This window comes from Pristiophorus japonicus, chromosome 4, assembly GCF_044704955.1.
Source record: "Pristiophorus japonicus isolate sPriJap1 chromosome 4, sPriJap1.hap1, whole genome shotgun sequence".
NCBI classification, from domain to species: domain Eukaryota; kingdom Metazoa; phylum Chordata; class Chondrichthyes; family Pristiophoridae; genus Pristiophorus; species Pristiophorus japonicus.
Window position 1 is genome coordinate 229,731,841 of NC_091980.1, and position 15,209 is coordinate 229,747,049.

At 43.0% G+C, this 15,209-nt stretch overlaps 1 protein-coding gene across 1 annotated transcript in view; it reads right to left on the reverse strand.

Annotated features, from left to right (window-relative positions):
* Positions 1 to 15,209, reverse strand: part of daam1a (dishevelled associated activator of morphogenesis 1a) — a 95,209-nt gene that overhangs the window by 15,840 nt on the left and 64,160 nt on the right. The window contains exons 16-17 of the mRNA XM_070877897.1: positions 12,339 to 12,445; positions 11,253 to 11,341 (exon numbers count right to left, since the gene is read on the reverse strand). Of these exons, the coding sequence (XP_070733998.1) occupies positions 11,253 to 11,341; positions 12,339 to 12,445 (196 nt within the window). The remainder of the gene's footprint in view (positions 1 to 11,252; positions 11,342 to 12,338; positions 12,446 to 15,209) is intronic.

A 15,209-nucleotide genomic window follows, 5' to 3' on the forward strand; every position in this document is an offset into this window, starting at 1 on the left:
CTTGAATATATCCAATGAACTGGCATCAACAACTCTCTGCGGCAGGGAATTCCACAGGTTAACAACTTTCTGAGTGAAGAAGTTTCTCCTTATCTCAGTCCTAAATGGCCTATCCCTTATCCTTAGACTGTGTCCCCTGGTTCTGGACTTCCCCAACATCGGGAACATTCTTCCTGCATCTAACCTGTCCAGTCCCGTCAGAATCTTAAGTTTCTATGAGATCCCCTCTCATCCTTCTAAACTCCAGTGTATAAAGGCCCAGTTGATCCAGTCTCTCCTCATATGCCAGTCCTGCCATCCCTGGAATCAGTTTGTTGAACCTTCGCTGCACTCCCTCAATAGCAACAACGTCCTTCCTCAGATTAGGAGACCAAAACTGAACACAATATTCCAGGTGAGGCCTCACCAAGACCCTGTACAACTGCAGCAAGACCTCACAGCGCCTATACTCAAATCCCCTAGCTATGAAGGCAAACATACCATTTGCCTTCACCGCCTGCTGTACCTGCATGCCAACTTTCAATGACTTTACGATGTCGTATAAATAAGGGCTGTGATTTTACTTACTGAGGCCAGCTAAGCGCGGCCGAGGTAAGTAGCAGACAGACCTCACTCCCGCTTCCATGGAGCTCTGTTGAACTGATTTTCCCGTTATGGCTTGTTAAGCCCGCCCCGCGAGTTTTCCGACCTATTAACAGAAAGCGGCTCTGATGACGTCCTTAAAGGAACCACGGCCAATTTCTTTTTTTGACAGTTGGTCTGTCAGTATTCTACAGCATTGAGGTGCTGCACACACTGATAAGTACTGCAAAAAGGTGCACGGCTGCACCAAGGCTCTCCCATGACACCGTTCAGATGTTTATGGAGGGAGTCACAGCACGCTGAGAGGTTCTCCTCTTCCAATGGGTGGAAGAGACCTCCACAGGACACCAACACAACCTCATTGCACGTTGTACAGGAGGATACATGGAGGATGTCGTCAGGAGGGCTTGGCTACAGTGGTGCAAACCTTTCAATGATCTCAGTGGATCACAAAACATTACTGCAAAGTCACACTCTACCGCATCCTGCTGTGCCATCCATCACATTGCCTTTCCTACCCTACTCCTGCACATCCTTACCCACACCAACTTACCCACCTCCACTCATCCCACTCTCTATCTAATTATCACTTCCCCATCTCACTACCATCCCCCACCCTCACACTCATCCTTGTCCAATCATACCAACTAACAACACACAAGGGTAGGCACTTGGGTCTTTTAATGTTGATGTAGTGTTTCGGCTAATGTGTTGTCAAACATTGAAATCTTTATTTTGAACACTGTGTTCTTGGACAGATTTGTGTACACCTTTGGAAGTGGCTTAATGAGCTGTAGTGAACGGTCACACATAGAGGTACCCCCCACACAATGTTAAGAGTGTAAAAGGAATGGCTTGGGCATTGCAGGGATGCGTTATGTTACTGGTGAGGCGTGGTGCCAATCCGGCGCATCATGTGGCAGCTGGGATGCGCAGCATCAAGTGAAGTAAATGTGGCCACGGTGAGGCCATCCCTGGCAGCAATGTAGTCAGGTGCTGATGCCCTGTGCAGCATCAGGTGATTGCAGAGAAGGTTGGTGTTGTTGTTGGTGTGTTTAGTGATGTTGATGTTGGGGCTGATCATGGTGGGATTACATATCATAAGAAATAGGAGCAGGAGTAGGCCATTTGGCCACTCGAGTCTGCTCCGCCATTCAATAAGATCATGGCTGATCTGATCTTGGCCTCAACTCCAGTTCCCTGCCCGCTCCCCATAATCCCTTATCGTTCAAAAATCTGTCTATCTCCATCTTAAGTATATTCAATGACCTGCCTCCACAGATTCACAACCCTCAGAAGAAATTCCTCCTCATCTACATTTTAAATGGGTGACCCCTTATTCTGAAACTATGCCCCCTAGTTCTAGTCTCCCCCACAAGAGGAAACATCCTCTCTGCATCTACCCTGTCAAGTCCCCTCATAATCTTATATGTTTCAATAAGATCATCTTTCATTCTTCTAAACGCCAATGAGTATCGGCCCAACCTGGTCAACCTTTCTTCATACGACAACCTCCTCATCTCAGAAATCAACCTAGTGAATCTTCTCTGAACTGCCTCCAATGCAAGTATATCCCACCTTAAATGAGACCAAAACTGTATGCAGTACTCCAGGTGTGGTCTCACCAATGCCCTGTACAGTTGTAGCAGGACTTCCCTACGTTTATACTCTATTCCCCCTGCAATGAAGGCCAACATTCCATTTGCCTTCCTAATTACTTGCTGCACCTGCATGCTAACGTTTTGTGCTTCATGTACAAAGATCCTTGGAGATGGAGCACGCGGTGTCCACCGGTACGCTCGCGGCCTTCCGCGAGAGGTGGGCACCGGAGGGACTGGAGTGCATCATCACGCCCGGCAACCAAATTTTAATTTGATTTTACGTTTTTAAGTTTAATTTGTTTTAATTACCGGTGCTTTTAGTGTCCCCTTCCCTTTTATAGGGGGCACTGAAAAAATGTGATTTTAGCGCCCAAAAAAAAAGAAAAACACAAAAAAAAAAGGAAAAAAGGGCCTTGTAAATGTCTGGTGTGTCACCCAGGTCGGGTGGCACGGTTTAATGTTTTATGTTTTTGCAGGTAGACTCTAAAAGAGTTTCATGTACAAGGACCCCCAGATCCCTCTGCACCACAGCATTTCGTAATCTCTCTCTATTTAAATAATAATTTGCTTTTTTATTTTTCCTACCAAAGTGGATAACCTCACATTTTCCCACATTATACTCCATCTGCCAAATTTTTGCCTACTCACTTAGCCTATCTATATCCCTTTGCAGATTCTTTGTGCCCTCTTCACAACTTGCTTTCCCACCCATCTTTGTATCATCAGCAAATTTGGCTACATTACAATCGGTCCCTTCATTCAAATCCTTAATATAGATTGTAAATAGTTGAGGCCCGGCACTGATCCCTGTGGCACCCCACTAGTTACTGTTTGCCAACCTGAAAAAGACCCATTTATCCCGACTCTGTTTTCTGTTAGCCAATACTCCATCCATGCTAATATACTACCCCCAACCCCGTGAGCGCTTATCTTGTGCAGTAACCTTTTATGTGGCACCTTATCGAATACCTTCTGGAAATCCAAATACACCACATCTACTGGTTCCCCTTTATCCACCCTGCTCATTACATCCTCAAACAACTCTAGCAAACTTGTCAAACATGATTTCCCTTTCATAAAACCATGCTGACTCTGCTTGATTATGATTTACTAAGTGTCCTGCTACTACTTCCTTAATAATGGACTCCAGCATTTTCCCAATGACAGATGTTAGGCTAACTGGTCTATAGTATCTGAGGATCAAGATGAGATTTTTTTCAAGGGCACTGATGTTGCTGGAATGGATGGCAGGTGAGATTGATATGACAGAAGTGATCTGTCAATGGAGAGAGGTATTGCTCCAAGGAAGTGACAGTGAATAGTTCCAAACAGTTCCAAACTGCATACAACTCAAAAGTTTTTTCCAAATCCTGAAGGCTTCAGCTTCTGACATTGGAAAATGAACAGCTGTGAAATGGTAGCTTTTATACCACTTCTGCAGCTGTCAACTAGTCAAAGCAATGGAGAGTCACTGAGAACCCGAAACCCGAGGGACGGCAAAATCGTTGAAAACTTGGTAAAATGGTAAGTGCCTGGGTAAAATCCTTTTAACTACCCTTAAATGACCTCTTAAGCAACTCAATTGACTGGCCCGCTGCTTGGTGTCGGGTCTGCAATCTGTAGGCAGACACGACAGTTGAGAAACTGACACGGAGGCGGGTTCAGAGTGGATTGCTGCCCCGCTGTCAATCAGGACCATTTTGATAGCGGGCGGGCCTCCAAATCCGCACTTGCAGAGCTGGAAAGATTCTGGCCCAGGAATGCTTTTTTTGCAAGGACTGACATTTCCTGAAATCAGTGGTACATTTCTGCCAATATTTCTCAGATTATGGTATAGTACTTGCTTGGGTATTTTAAATAATATGCCCCCAAGTTGAATTACATAACTTGGAATTTTCATGGTTTGAAGCACAAGTTTTGAAAATTGATCCATGATCTGATGATCTGTGTAACCGAGCTTGGCTGATACCACTCAACACCTTGGGCTCGATTTTAACTGCCCTCGCCTGGCGGAAACCAGGCAGGAGGGGCAATTAAAATAACAGGAGTCAGTTAACCCACCGATCCTGCTTCCTTCCCGCTGTGCCCTCTACTATTACCCTGCTCTTTTGAATAGGTGAGCAGGACCCCCCACAGTAAGGAAGTAGGTTTTTTTTAAAATATGTAGATCATGTACAATGATGTCATCAGGACCTGATTTGCAATTTCAAGCTGAGGCTTGAGCAAGTAAAGGGGTCAGTGTCAGTTCCCAGTCAGGCAAAACCTGCCGGGAGCTGGATCCTGGGTCAGAAGACAAGTTGTAAACTTATTTTTCAGGTTTCCTTGTGGACCCCACAAGGAAGCCTTAGACCTACCTTGTTCTCTGCTTCCCCCTCACCCTTTCCCCTCGATTGCAGCCCCCTGGCTACGGTCTCCTGCCGCAATTTCCCGCTCCCGCCTACTAGCCAAGCTATCAATTTGTCCGGCTGATGGGCAGGAATCCGCAATCTTTTATTTAAATGAGACCCTGCCATTAATATCAGCAGCAGATCCACGTACCCGACCTTGCTGGGTTTTCCCTGTGCTCCCCCGTTAATATCGAGGCCGAAGTGGCTCTTACCCAAAGAAAGCACACAGAGTTTTCAACAGTTCATGCAACAACACGCTAACTGCATGTGCTCATCCTGTATTTTTGTACATTTGAGTGCCAAATGGCGGCAGTTAAAATTGATGCACACAATAGCTCACCATTATAATTTGTAGATATTAAGGGCTAGGTTCTGATTTTTAATACAAGAAGAAAGGAATCAGTTTTTTCAACTACAGGTATTTCACTAAGGATTATTATTTTCATTATCGAATAAAACAAATTGCTGATGTACAGACTTTCACCATGTTGGGGTATAACTAGTCCTAATATATTGCCCCACAATTCTGATATACCACTAAGTCCAACTGGATAAATTCATGGTCTTGCCCACAGCTCATGTAAAGCTTCAGTTGTCGCCCGGAAGCCTATGTCAGCTACAAGAAAACATGAATTCAATGGATTTTGTAATAAAACTGCCACACTACAGTTAATGAACATTTTGTATAGAACTGATCTATGCACCAAATTCTGGCTGATGTGTAAGACATCACTGCAGGAGTGCCTCGGGGCAATGTCTTAGGCCCAACCATCTTCAGTTGCTTCATCAATGACCTTCCCTCTATCATAAGGTCAGAAGTGGGGATGCTTGCTGACAATTGCACAGTGTTCAGTTTCATTCATGACTCCTCAGATAATGAAACAGTCCATGCTCACATGCAGCAACACTTGGACAACATTCAGGCTTGGGCTGATAAGTGTCAAGTAACATTCATGCCACACAAGTGCCAGGCAATGACCAAATATAACAAGAGCGCGTCTAACCACTGCCCCATGACATTCAACGATATTACTATTGCCGAATCCCCCAACACCAACATCCTAGGAGTCACCATTGACCAGAAATAACTGGACTAGCCACATAGATACTGTGGCAACAAGAACAGGTCAGAGGCGAGTGTCTTACCTCCTGACTCCAGAGAGCCTTTCCACCATCAACAAAGCACAAGTCAGGAGTGTGATGGAATACTCCCTACTTGCCTGGATGAATGCAGCTCCAACAACATTCAAGAAGTTCGACACCAATCAGGACAAAGCAGCCCGCATGATTGGCACCTCATCGACCACTCTAAACATTGACTCAGTGTACCATGGCTGCAGTGTGCACCATCTACAAGAGGCACTGCAGCAACCCACCAAGGCTTCTTCGACAGCACCTCCAAAACTCACCACCTCTACCACCTAGAAGGACAAAGGCAGCAGGCACAAGAGAACACCATCACCTCCAAGTTCCCCTCCAAGGAACGGCGATATATTTCCAAGTCAGGATGATGTGTCCATCCTGACTTGGAAATATATCGCCGCTCCTTCATTATTGCTGGGTCAAAATTCTGGAATTCCCTCCCTAACAGCACTGTGGGAGTGCCTTCACCACGCAGACTGCTGCGGTTCAAGAAGGCAGTTTACCACCATCTTCTCAAGCACAATTAGGGATGGGGAATAAATGCTGGCCTTGCCAGCGAGACCTACATCCCAGGAACTAATTTTTTTTTTTAAAAAAGAGAACCCCAGCAAAAATTCAACCATATAGTACTTTCCTTGTTGATATTGTGCTAATGTGCCAGAATTTGCTGTAGCAGGGCATCGATTGCGTCTATCTTGGCAATTTTAGGGTTTTTTTTTGAATGGTAGATTGCTGAAAGTATGAGCTGATAACGTCGTAGCGAGGGAACCTGAGCATCTGGGACATGAGTGAACAGGGAAAGCGACTCTGCATCACCTTAAACAATCAGATTGTGGATTGAGAAATAAACATCACAAGGACATGTAAATTAGAGTGGGTGAATTCAATGTTAAATCAGGTAAAGAAAGAGAAAGAGAAAGGTAAAGAAAGATGGGATTAAGAGAGAGACAGAAAAGGAAAGAAAAATAAACATTTTAAATTTGACATTTTAAAAATTTCCAACAATTAATACCTGAAGAAATGGGACTCCACAGTTAATTTTCAATGCTAGAGAGTTTGTTTGGCTGTAATTAACACTCATCACATCATTTAAAGGGTACTTACACTTGAAATGACAAGACTTAACTTTCTGTGGTGAGTTTAGTTCATATCTACCGCGCAAATACAACAACTTCACGCCATTCAATGCATGTCAATTGTGAGGCAGACAGCGAGATACCATTTTGGAAAGCTAATGGCAGAACGGCGTAACTTGGACAGCAATTTTTGAATATGCGCATTCAACCTCGCATCTGCCCCTCACCTGAAGTTGCTGTAACATTTATGCATAAATAATGGAGAGCGCCATTAGTCTTGCTGTAATTTCACAGCAAAATCTGGCCCAATGTGTTTAGTTCAGCAGACTACAATGGTCCATAAACAAAATGCACCATTATAATTAGGGCCACGTCTTAGAAAATCACAAGCTCTGATCATGGGAGTTAGCTTGGCATAATATACCTGACTGTTTTTTCTGTTCAATTGTTTAACTGCACTGAAGATATTTAAATAAATTATGGTTGTCATTATACCACCAAAGTGGTGATGATGCAATGGATTTCTGATGTACATCAACATGAAAATGTGCTGAAACTGGAAGTTGCAAGACCACCTTCAGCAGATAGTCTTACACCACTTGAGCTTCACACCAGATAAGGATTTGCAGTGAAAATCAACAATGTCTTAATTCTAATGCTTCGGGTACTATTTGTGGAACATTAAAATTTGAGGGCTCTTGATTATCCACCAATTTCAATTATTTACTAGGGTGGGGCCTCATTAGGGTAGATAATTGAAGTTCCAACTACTTTATGCTTTTCATCGGCAAGTTTCCCAATAAATTTAGGGGGACATACACAACCTTTTCTAGTTAAAATCTGTAAAATAAGATCAAGTAAAGCATATTTTAACTCTTGTATGGGCCCAGTGCACTGGGGTGAATCACTTCCAGAAGAAATGTACTTGAGTAGGTATGACACTCTCCAGGTAATATGCATCCTGTTTACACACACTAACTAAAAACTATTCAATTTAGTGGTTGAATGATTATTGTTGAATCTCAGTCTTTAATTTTATGCACTGCAAATAAAAAATTGGTCTATTATTAATGTATTGGCACACAATATGGCTGCAATTTTGCCTACCAAGATGGGCTAAGTGCGGCCAACGTAGGTGGCGGGGCTCGACCCTGCTCCTGGATCCATTGAGCTCTGTTGAAGTGATTTTGCCCTGATGGGGGTTCCCGCCAATTAAAAAGAAGTGGGTCAGATGACGGGTCATCAGCCAGTTTCCTTAAAGGGACCATGCCCACATTTATTTTATCCGTTGTGCTGTCAGTGTTCTGCAGCATTGAGGTGCTGCAAATACCGACAAGCCCTGCACAAATGCTGCGCCCAGGCTCTCCCATGACTCCATCCAGATGCTTATGACGAGAGTCACAGCACGCAGGGAGGTTTTCTTTCCTTCCAATGGGCGGAAGAGACCTCCCCAGGACATCAAACCTTTCAATGATCACAGTAGATCATGCAAAGTTACTGCAAAGCCATACTCAATCATGCTGTGCCACTCATCACATCCGCATCATAAGAACATAAGAAATAGGAGCAGGATTAGGCCATTTGGTCCATCGAGCCTGCTCTACCATTTAATAAGATCATGGCTGATCTGATCATAGACTCATCTCCACTTCCCTGCCTGCTCCCCATAACCCTTTAATCCCTTATCGCTCATAAATCTGTCTATTTCCACCTTAAATATATTCAATGACCCAGTCTCCACAGCTCTCTGCAGCAGAGATAAATAACACTCAGAAGAAATTCCTCCTCATTTAAATGTGTGGCCCCTTATTCTGAGACTATGTTCCCTAGTTTTAGTTTCCATGATGAGTGGAAATATCCTCTCTGCCATCCACCTTGTCGAGCCCTCTCATTATCTTATATGATTTGATAAGATCACCTCTCATTCTTCTGAACTCCAATGTGTACAGGCCCAACCTACCTTCATAAGTCAACCCCCTCATAAGAACATAAGAAATAGGAGTAGGAGTAGGCCATACGGCCCCTCGAGCCATTTAATACGATCATGGCTAATCCGATCATAGACTCAGGTCCACTTCCCTGTCCGCTCTCCATAATCCCTTATCGTTTAAGAAACTGTCTTAAATTTATTCAATGTCCCAGCTTCCACAGCTCTCTGAGGCAGCGAATTCCACAGATCCACAACCCTCAGAAGAAATTTCTCCTCATCTCAGTTTTAAATTCTAAGATCATGCCCTCTAGTTCTAGTCTCCCCCATCAGTGGAAACAGCCTCCCTGCATTCACCTTGCCAAGCCCCCTCATAATCTTATACGTTTTGATAAGATGACCCCTCATTTTTCCAAATTCCAATGATTAGTAGGTTTCGACTTTTTCTCATAAAACCCCCTCATCTCCGGAATCAACCTAGTGAACCTTCTCTGAACAGCCTCCAATGCAAGTATATCCTTCCTTAAATCCGGAGACCAAAACTATACGCAGTGCTCCAGGTGTGGCCTTACCAATACCCTGTACAGTTGTAGCAGGACTTCTCTGCTTTTATACTCCATTCCCATTGCAATAAAGGCCAATATTCCATTTGCCTTCCTGATCACTTGATGTACCTGCATATTACCTTTTTGTATTTCATGCACAAGGACTCCCAGGTCCTTCTGTACTGCAACACTTTTCAATTTTTCTCCATTTAAATTGTAATTTGCTTTTCTATTTTTTCTGCCAAAGTGGATAACCTCACATTTTCCCACATTATACTCCATCTGCCAGATTTTTGCCCACTCACTTAGCCTGTCTATAATCCCTCTGCAGATTTTGTGTGTCCTCCTCACAATTTGCTTTCCCACCCATCTTTGTATCATCAGCAAATTTGGCTACATTACACTCGGTCCCTTCAGCCAAGTCATTAATATAAATTGTAAATAGTTGAGGACCCAGCACCGATCCCTGTGGCACCCACTAGTCACTGTTTGCCAACCGGAAAATAACCCATTTATCCCGACTCTCTATTTTCTGTTAGCCAGCCAAACCTCTATCCATGCTAATATATTACCCCCAATCCCGTGAACTTTTATGTGGCATCTTATCGAATGCCTTCTGGAAATCCAAATACACCACATCCACTGGTTCCCCCTTATTCACCCTGCATCACTTTGCGTTCCCTACCCTACTCCTGCACATCCTTACTCGCACCAACTTAGCTTGCACCTCCACCCATCCCTCTTTCTCTCTCTCTCTCTCTCTATCATTATCACTTCTCCATCTCACTACCACCCCTCGCACTCACCCTCATCCTTGTCCAATCATATTAACTAACACACACAAGGATAGGCACTTGGGTCTTTTAGCCAATGTTCATGTAGAGTTTCTGCTAATGTGTTGTCAAATATTGAAATCTTTATTTTGAACACTTTGCCTTCTTGGACAGATTTGTATTCACCTTTGGAAGTGGCTTAGTGAGTTGTAGTGAATAGTGAGACACAAGGCACCCTCACAATGGCGATGATTGTGAAATGAATGGCTTGGGCATTGCAGGGATGCTTTACGGTGCTGGTGTGGGGTGATGCCAACTTGCTGCACCATGTGGCATCAAGGATGTAAAGCATCAAATGAAATAAATCTGGCCATGGTGAGGCCATCCCTGGCCTCCCGAGCAGCAATGTGGTCGGGTGCTGATGCCCTGTGCAGCATCAAGTAATTGCGGAGAAATTTGGTGTTGTTGTTGATGCTGCTGGTGTGCCTGGTGATGGTGGTGTTGGGGCTGAACGTGGTGGGATTCTGAGTACTAAGGTGTATTTTTTCAAGGGCACTGAGGCTGCTGGAATAGATGGCAGCTGAAGTGGAGATGACAGAAGCGATCTGTCAGTGGTGAGAGAGGTTGTTCCAAGGAGGTGACAGTGGATAGAGAGTTTACTCCACACATTTTCAACTTTCCTAAAGCTCAAAAATGTGTTCCAAATCCTGAAAGTTCCAGCTTCTAAGATTGTAAATTGAACAGCTGCGAAATGATAGTTTTGATACCACTTTTGCAGCTGTCACCTATTCAGAGCAACGGAGAGTCATTGAAAACCCGACCTACTTATCGGACGTGATCCTCAAGCGTTGTGAAAGTCATCAAAAAGCTGGAAAAATGGTAAGTAGATGGTAAATACCCTTAAGCGCCCTCTTAACTACTTCAATTGGCTCACCCACCGCTTAGTGTCGGGTTTGTAAAGCGCAGGCAGACCTGGCACTTGGGAAACTGCCTCCAAACCTACTCTCTGAGCACCGGCAAAATTCAGCCCTATGTGTTTATAGCATACAGCTAGACAAAATATAAAATAGCATGAGAAGTCACATGCAATATTAAAGAAAATGTCCAACAGCTTTCATTGCAAATTCTTAAAATAATCATGACTTCTCTTATTATGAATGCTGTCAGGGTTAAAAGCCATTGTATATCGAGAAGGCCTGATAAGAACAAAAGTTGTACCTTCAACTTTGGGTTTAACTTCAGCTACTCTTTCAGCAAATTTCTTCTTGAAATACAGGGACTGTAATCTCTGCTGGTAGTGAGGAATTCTAGTGAAAATAAAATCAATACATGTAAACATGAATGCTGTGTGTTTGGCAGCAATTTTGTTAAGATGGAATTCCTGATATCACTAGGTATTCAAAACAGATCATTCTAACACAAATGTGCATTTCCTTTCTAATGATGACATTTTAACATTAGGGTGTAACACCCTGGAGCTTAATGTATTTTAAAGCTAATAACTGAAAAAAATAATCGTCTCTGTATACACACATAAATGAGTCCCAAACCAACCTGGTCCTTCCAATTATTTAAGAGGGTGTGAAATGCAACTTTGGCAGGGGCACCCGTTATGCACCCTACCTGATTTTGTTTTCTATTGACTTCAATGGAAAGAGAATCGGGGCAGGGTGTATAACTGGTTGCCAATCTGCTACTGCCATTTTGCACCCCACTGAAGTTGAATTTCGCCCCCTTTGCATTTAAGTCTATTCCTTAGTATAAATTTTTAAAACTACAGGGTCTCTAAAATATTGATCAAATTATGGCACAGAAACCTACCTAAAATCTTTAAGTCTATAACACTACCAAAAACTACAGGCTGTTAGCATTCCCAGTATGAAAAAACGTGTGTTTCTGACTGTAGTTCAGTGTCAATAAACAAAATGAAGCTGAAAAATCCAGTGGGTATTGGAACAATGTTGGTTCAAGAAAGTTTTGGCTTAATTTTTTTTGAATAAAAAAATACAATTGTTTTGACACACAAAATCTTTGGTCAATCTCTTTATCCACCACTTTATTCTTCCTTTCCTGTCCAAAGCAAATAATATTTGAACAGTCTACATGTTCCATGAAAGTGCCCTGCAGTTCACTTGCCTTTTTAGATAATCCAGCCCTGATGGGAACTCCCCACTTGGGGAATTTGCAGATAAAAATATGTGCCCTAACAACATAGGGAACAGCATGTTGGCACACAAAAGCACTATACCATTAAACTGTTTTGTTCACGGATTTTTGCTTACATCAGTGTTTTGACGTACATACCTGCTCATTTCATACAAGAACCTATCAGCTTTTGCCATGCGCTCAATTTCATGTTTGTGCTCTTCCAGCATATCAACATCACTCTTTTCAGGGACAAATTTCAGCAGCTAAAAGGAAAATTATAAGTCATTCTATAAAATGTAAAAATAGGCTTTATTTATTTATCTATAGCATTTCATACAATTAACTTGGAGAATCTTAACTCAGTTCTTGTAAGTTAGTTTTTGATTTTATTCCTGCAAATTGAACACACCCTGTGCTACACATTTCTGGTTAAAACAAAAAGCTGAAGAACCAATGAAAGCATTCCAACTAAAATGTTTCCCCAAAAACATGAACTAGGTTGCACGTGTAACCCAAATACAAGTCATCAGCTCTTATCATTTTTCATCTTTCCGCATGTGGAGCCACTGGTCCCTTTTAGAAACTTCTACACAATGGCATAACTGATCATCGCCCACTACATGGTGTAATGCACTGCAGATCAATCCACTCTGTCAGCGTGCTTTTTAGGCACCATTTATTTTTGAATATTTGTAATGTCATTTTAGATGGACAAAGTAGTGCAATAAGTTACAAAACATTCCTTCATCTCAGAAAAGAATCCAACTTAACGCTCATCAACCTGAAACATGAACTCCGCAGATGCTGCCTGATCTGCTGAGTATTTCCTGTTTTTATTTCAGATTTTAAGCATCTGCAGTATTTTGCTTTTGTAAGAATCCAACCTAAACTGATTTGGTGGTGGTGGGGGGGGGTGGGAAGGGAGGAGGGGAATTACCATGACTGTGGAGGTCTTATGGAAATTAATCTGGACTGTATTCATGTCCATAGCTTTTCCTAGACTTATGGAAAAATTCTTATATCAGTTTGGGCATATAGGGCTCAATTTTCCCCAATTATCTGCACCGTTTTTTTGGCCTACACCATTTTTTCGAGAGTAAATTCAAACCTACGTGTCCCCAAAGTTTCTGTGCTAGCGTAATCCACTTGATAGGATTTTTTTAAGCTACGATTTTTTTTTTTTTAAATCTCAGTGGGGGTGTAGCCTGCCATCCGTGCCAATTCTGGCCATTTATGCAAGTTTGGCCAGCTCCAATTTACTCCAGTTTTTCTTAGGACGGTGTACGTGATAACGACCCAGAAAGTTTTTCCATAAGAATAAGAATTAGGAACAGGAGTAGGCCATCTAGCCCCTCGAGCCTGCTCCGCCATTCAATAAGATCATGGCTGATCTGGTCGTGGACTCAGCTCCACTTACCCGCCCTCTCCCCGTAACCCTTAATTCCCTTATTGCTTAAAAATCTATCTATCTTTGACTTGGAAACATTCAATGAGCCAGCCTCAACTGCTTCCTTGGGCAGAGAATTCCACAGATTCACAACCCTCTGGGAGAAGAAATTCTTTCTCAACTCGGTTTTAAATTGGCTCCTCCGTATTTTGAGGCTGTGCCCCCTAGTTCTAGTCTCCCCCACCAATGGAAACAACCTCTCTGCCTCTGCCTCTATCTTGTCTATCCCTTTCATTATTTTAAATGTTTCTATAAGATCACCCCTCATCCTTCTGAACTCCAAGGAGTAAAGACCCAGTCGACTCAATCTATCATCATAAGGTAACCCCCTCATTTCTCGAATCAGCCTAGTGAATCGTCTCTGTACCCCTTCCAAAGCTAGTATATCCTTCCTTAAGTAAGGTGACCAAAACTGCATGCAGTACTCCAGGTGCGGCCTTACCAATACCTTATACAGTTGCAGCAAGACCTCCCTGCTTTTGTACTCCATCCCTTTCGCAATGAAGGCCAACATTCCATTTGCCTTCCTGATTACCTGCTGCACCTGCAAACTAACCTTTTGGGATTCATGCACAAGGACCCCCAGGTCCCTCTGCACCACAGCATGTTGTAATTTCTCCCCATTCAAATAATATTCCCTTTTACTGTTTTTTTTCCCCCCAAGGTGGATGACCTCACACTTTCCGACATTGTATTCCATTTGCTTAACCTATCCAAATCTCCTTGCAGCCTCCGAGTCCTCTACACAACCCGCTTTCCCACTAATCTTTGTGTCATCTGCAAATTTTGTTGCACTACACTCTGTCCCCTCTTCTAGGTCATCTATGTATATTGTAAACAGTTGTGGTCCCAGTACTGATCCCTGTGGCACATCACTAACCACTGATTTCCAACCGGAAAAGGACCCATTTATCCCGACTCTCTGCTTTCTGTTCGCCAGCCAATTCTCGATCCATGCTAATACATTTCCTCTGACTCCGCGTACCTTTATCTTCTGCAGTAACCTTTTGTGTGGCACCTTATCGAATGCCTTTTGGAAATCTAAATACACCACATCCATCGGTACACCTCTATCCACCATGCTCGTTATATCCTCAAAGAATTCCAGTAAGTTAGTTAAACATGATTTCCCCTTCATGAATCCATGCTGCGTCTGCTTGATTGCACTATTCCTATCCAGATGTCCCGCTATTTCTTCCTTAATGATAGTTTCAAGCATTTTCCCCACTACAGATGTTAAACTAACCGGCCTATAGTTACCTGCCTTTTGCCTGCCCCCTTTTTTAAACAGAGGCGTTACATTAGCTGCTCACCAATCCGCTGGTACCTCCCCAGAGTCCAGAGAATTTTGGTAGATTATAACAAATGCATCTGCTATAACTTCCGCCATCTCTTTTAATACCCTGGGATGCATTTCATCAGAACCAGGGACTTGTCTACCTTCAGTCACATTAGTCTGTCCAGCACTACCTCCCTAGTGATAGTGATCATCTCAAGGTCCTCCCTTCCCACATTCCTATGACCAGCAATTTTTGGCATGGCTTTTGTGTCTTCCACTGTGAAGACGGAAGCAAAATAAT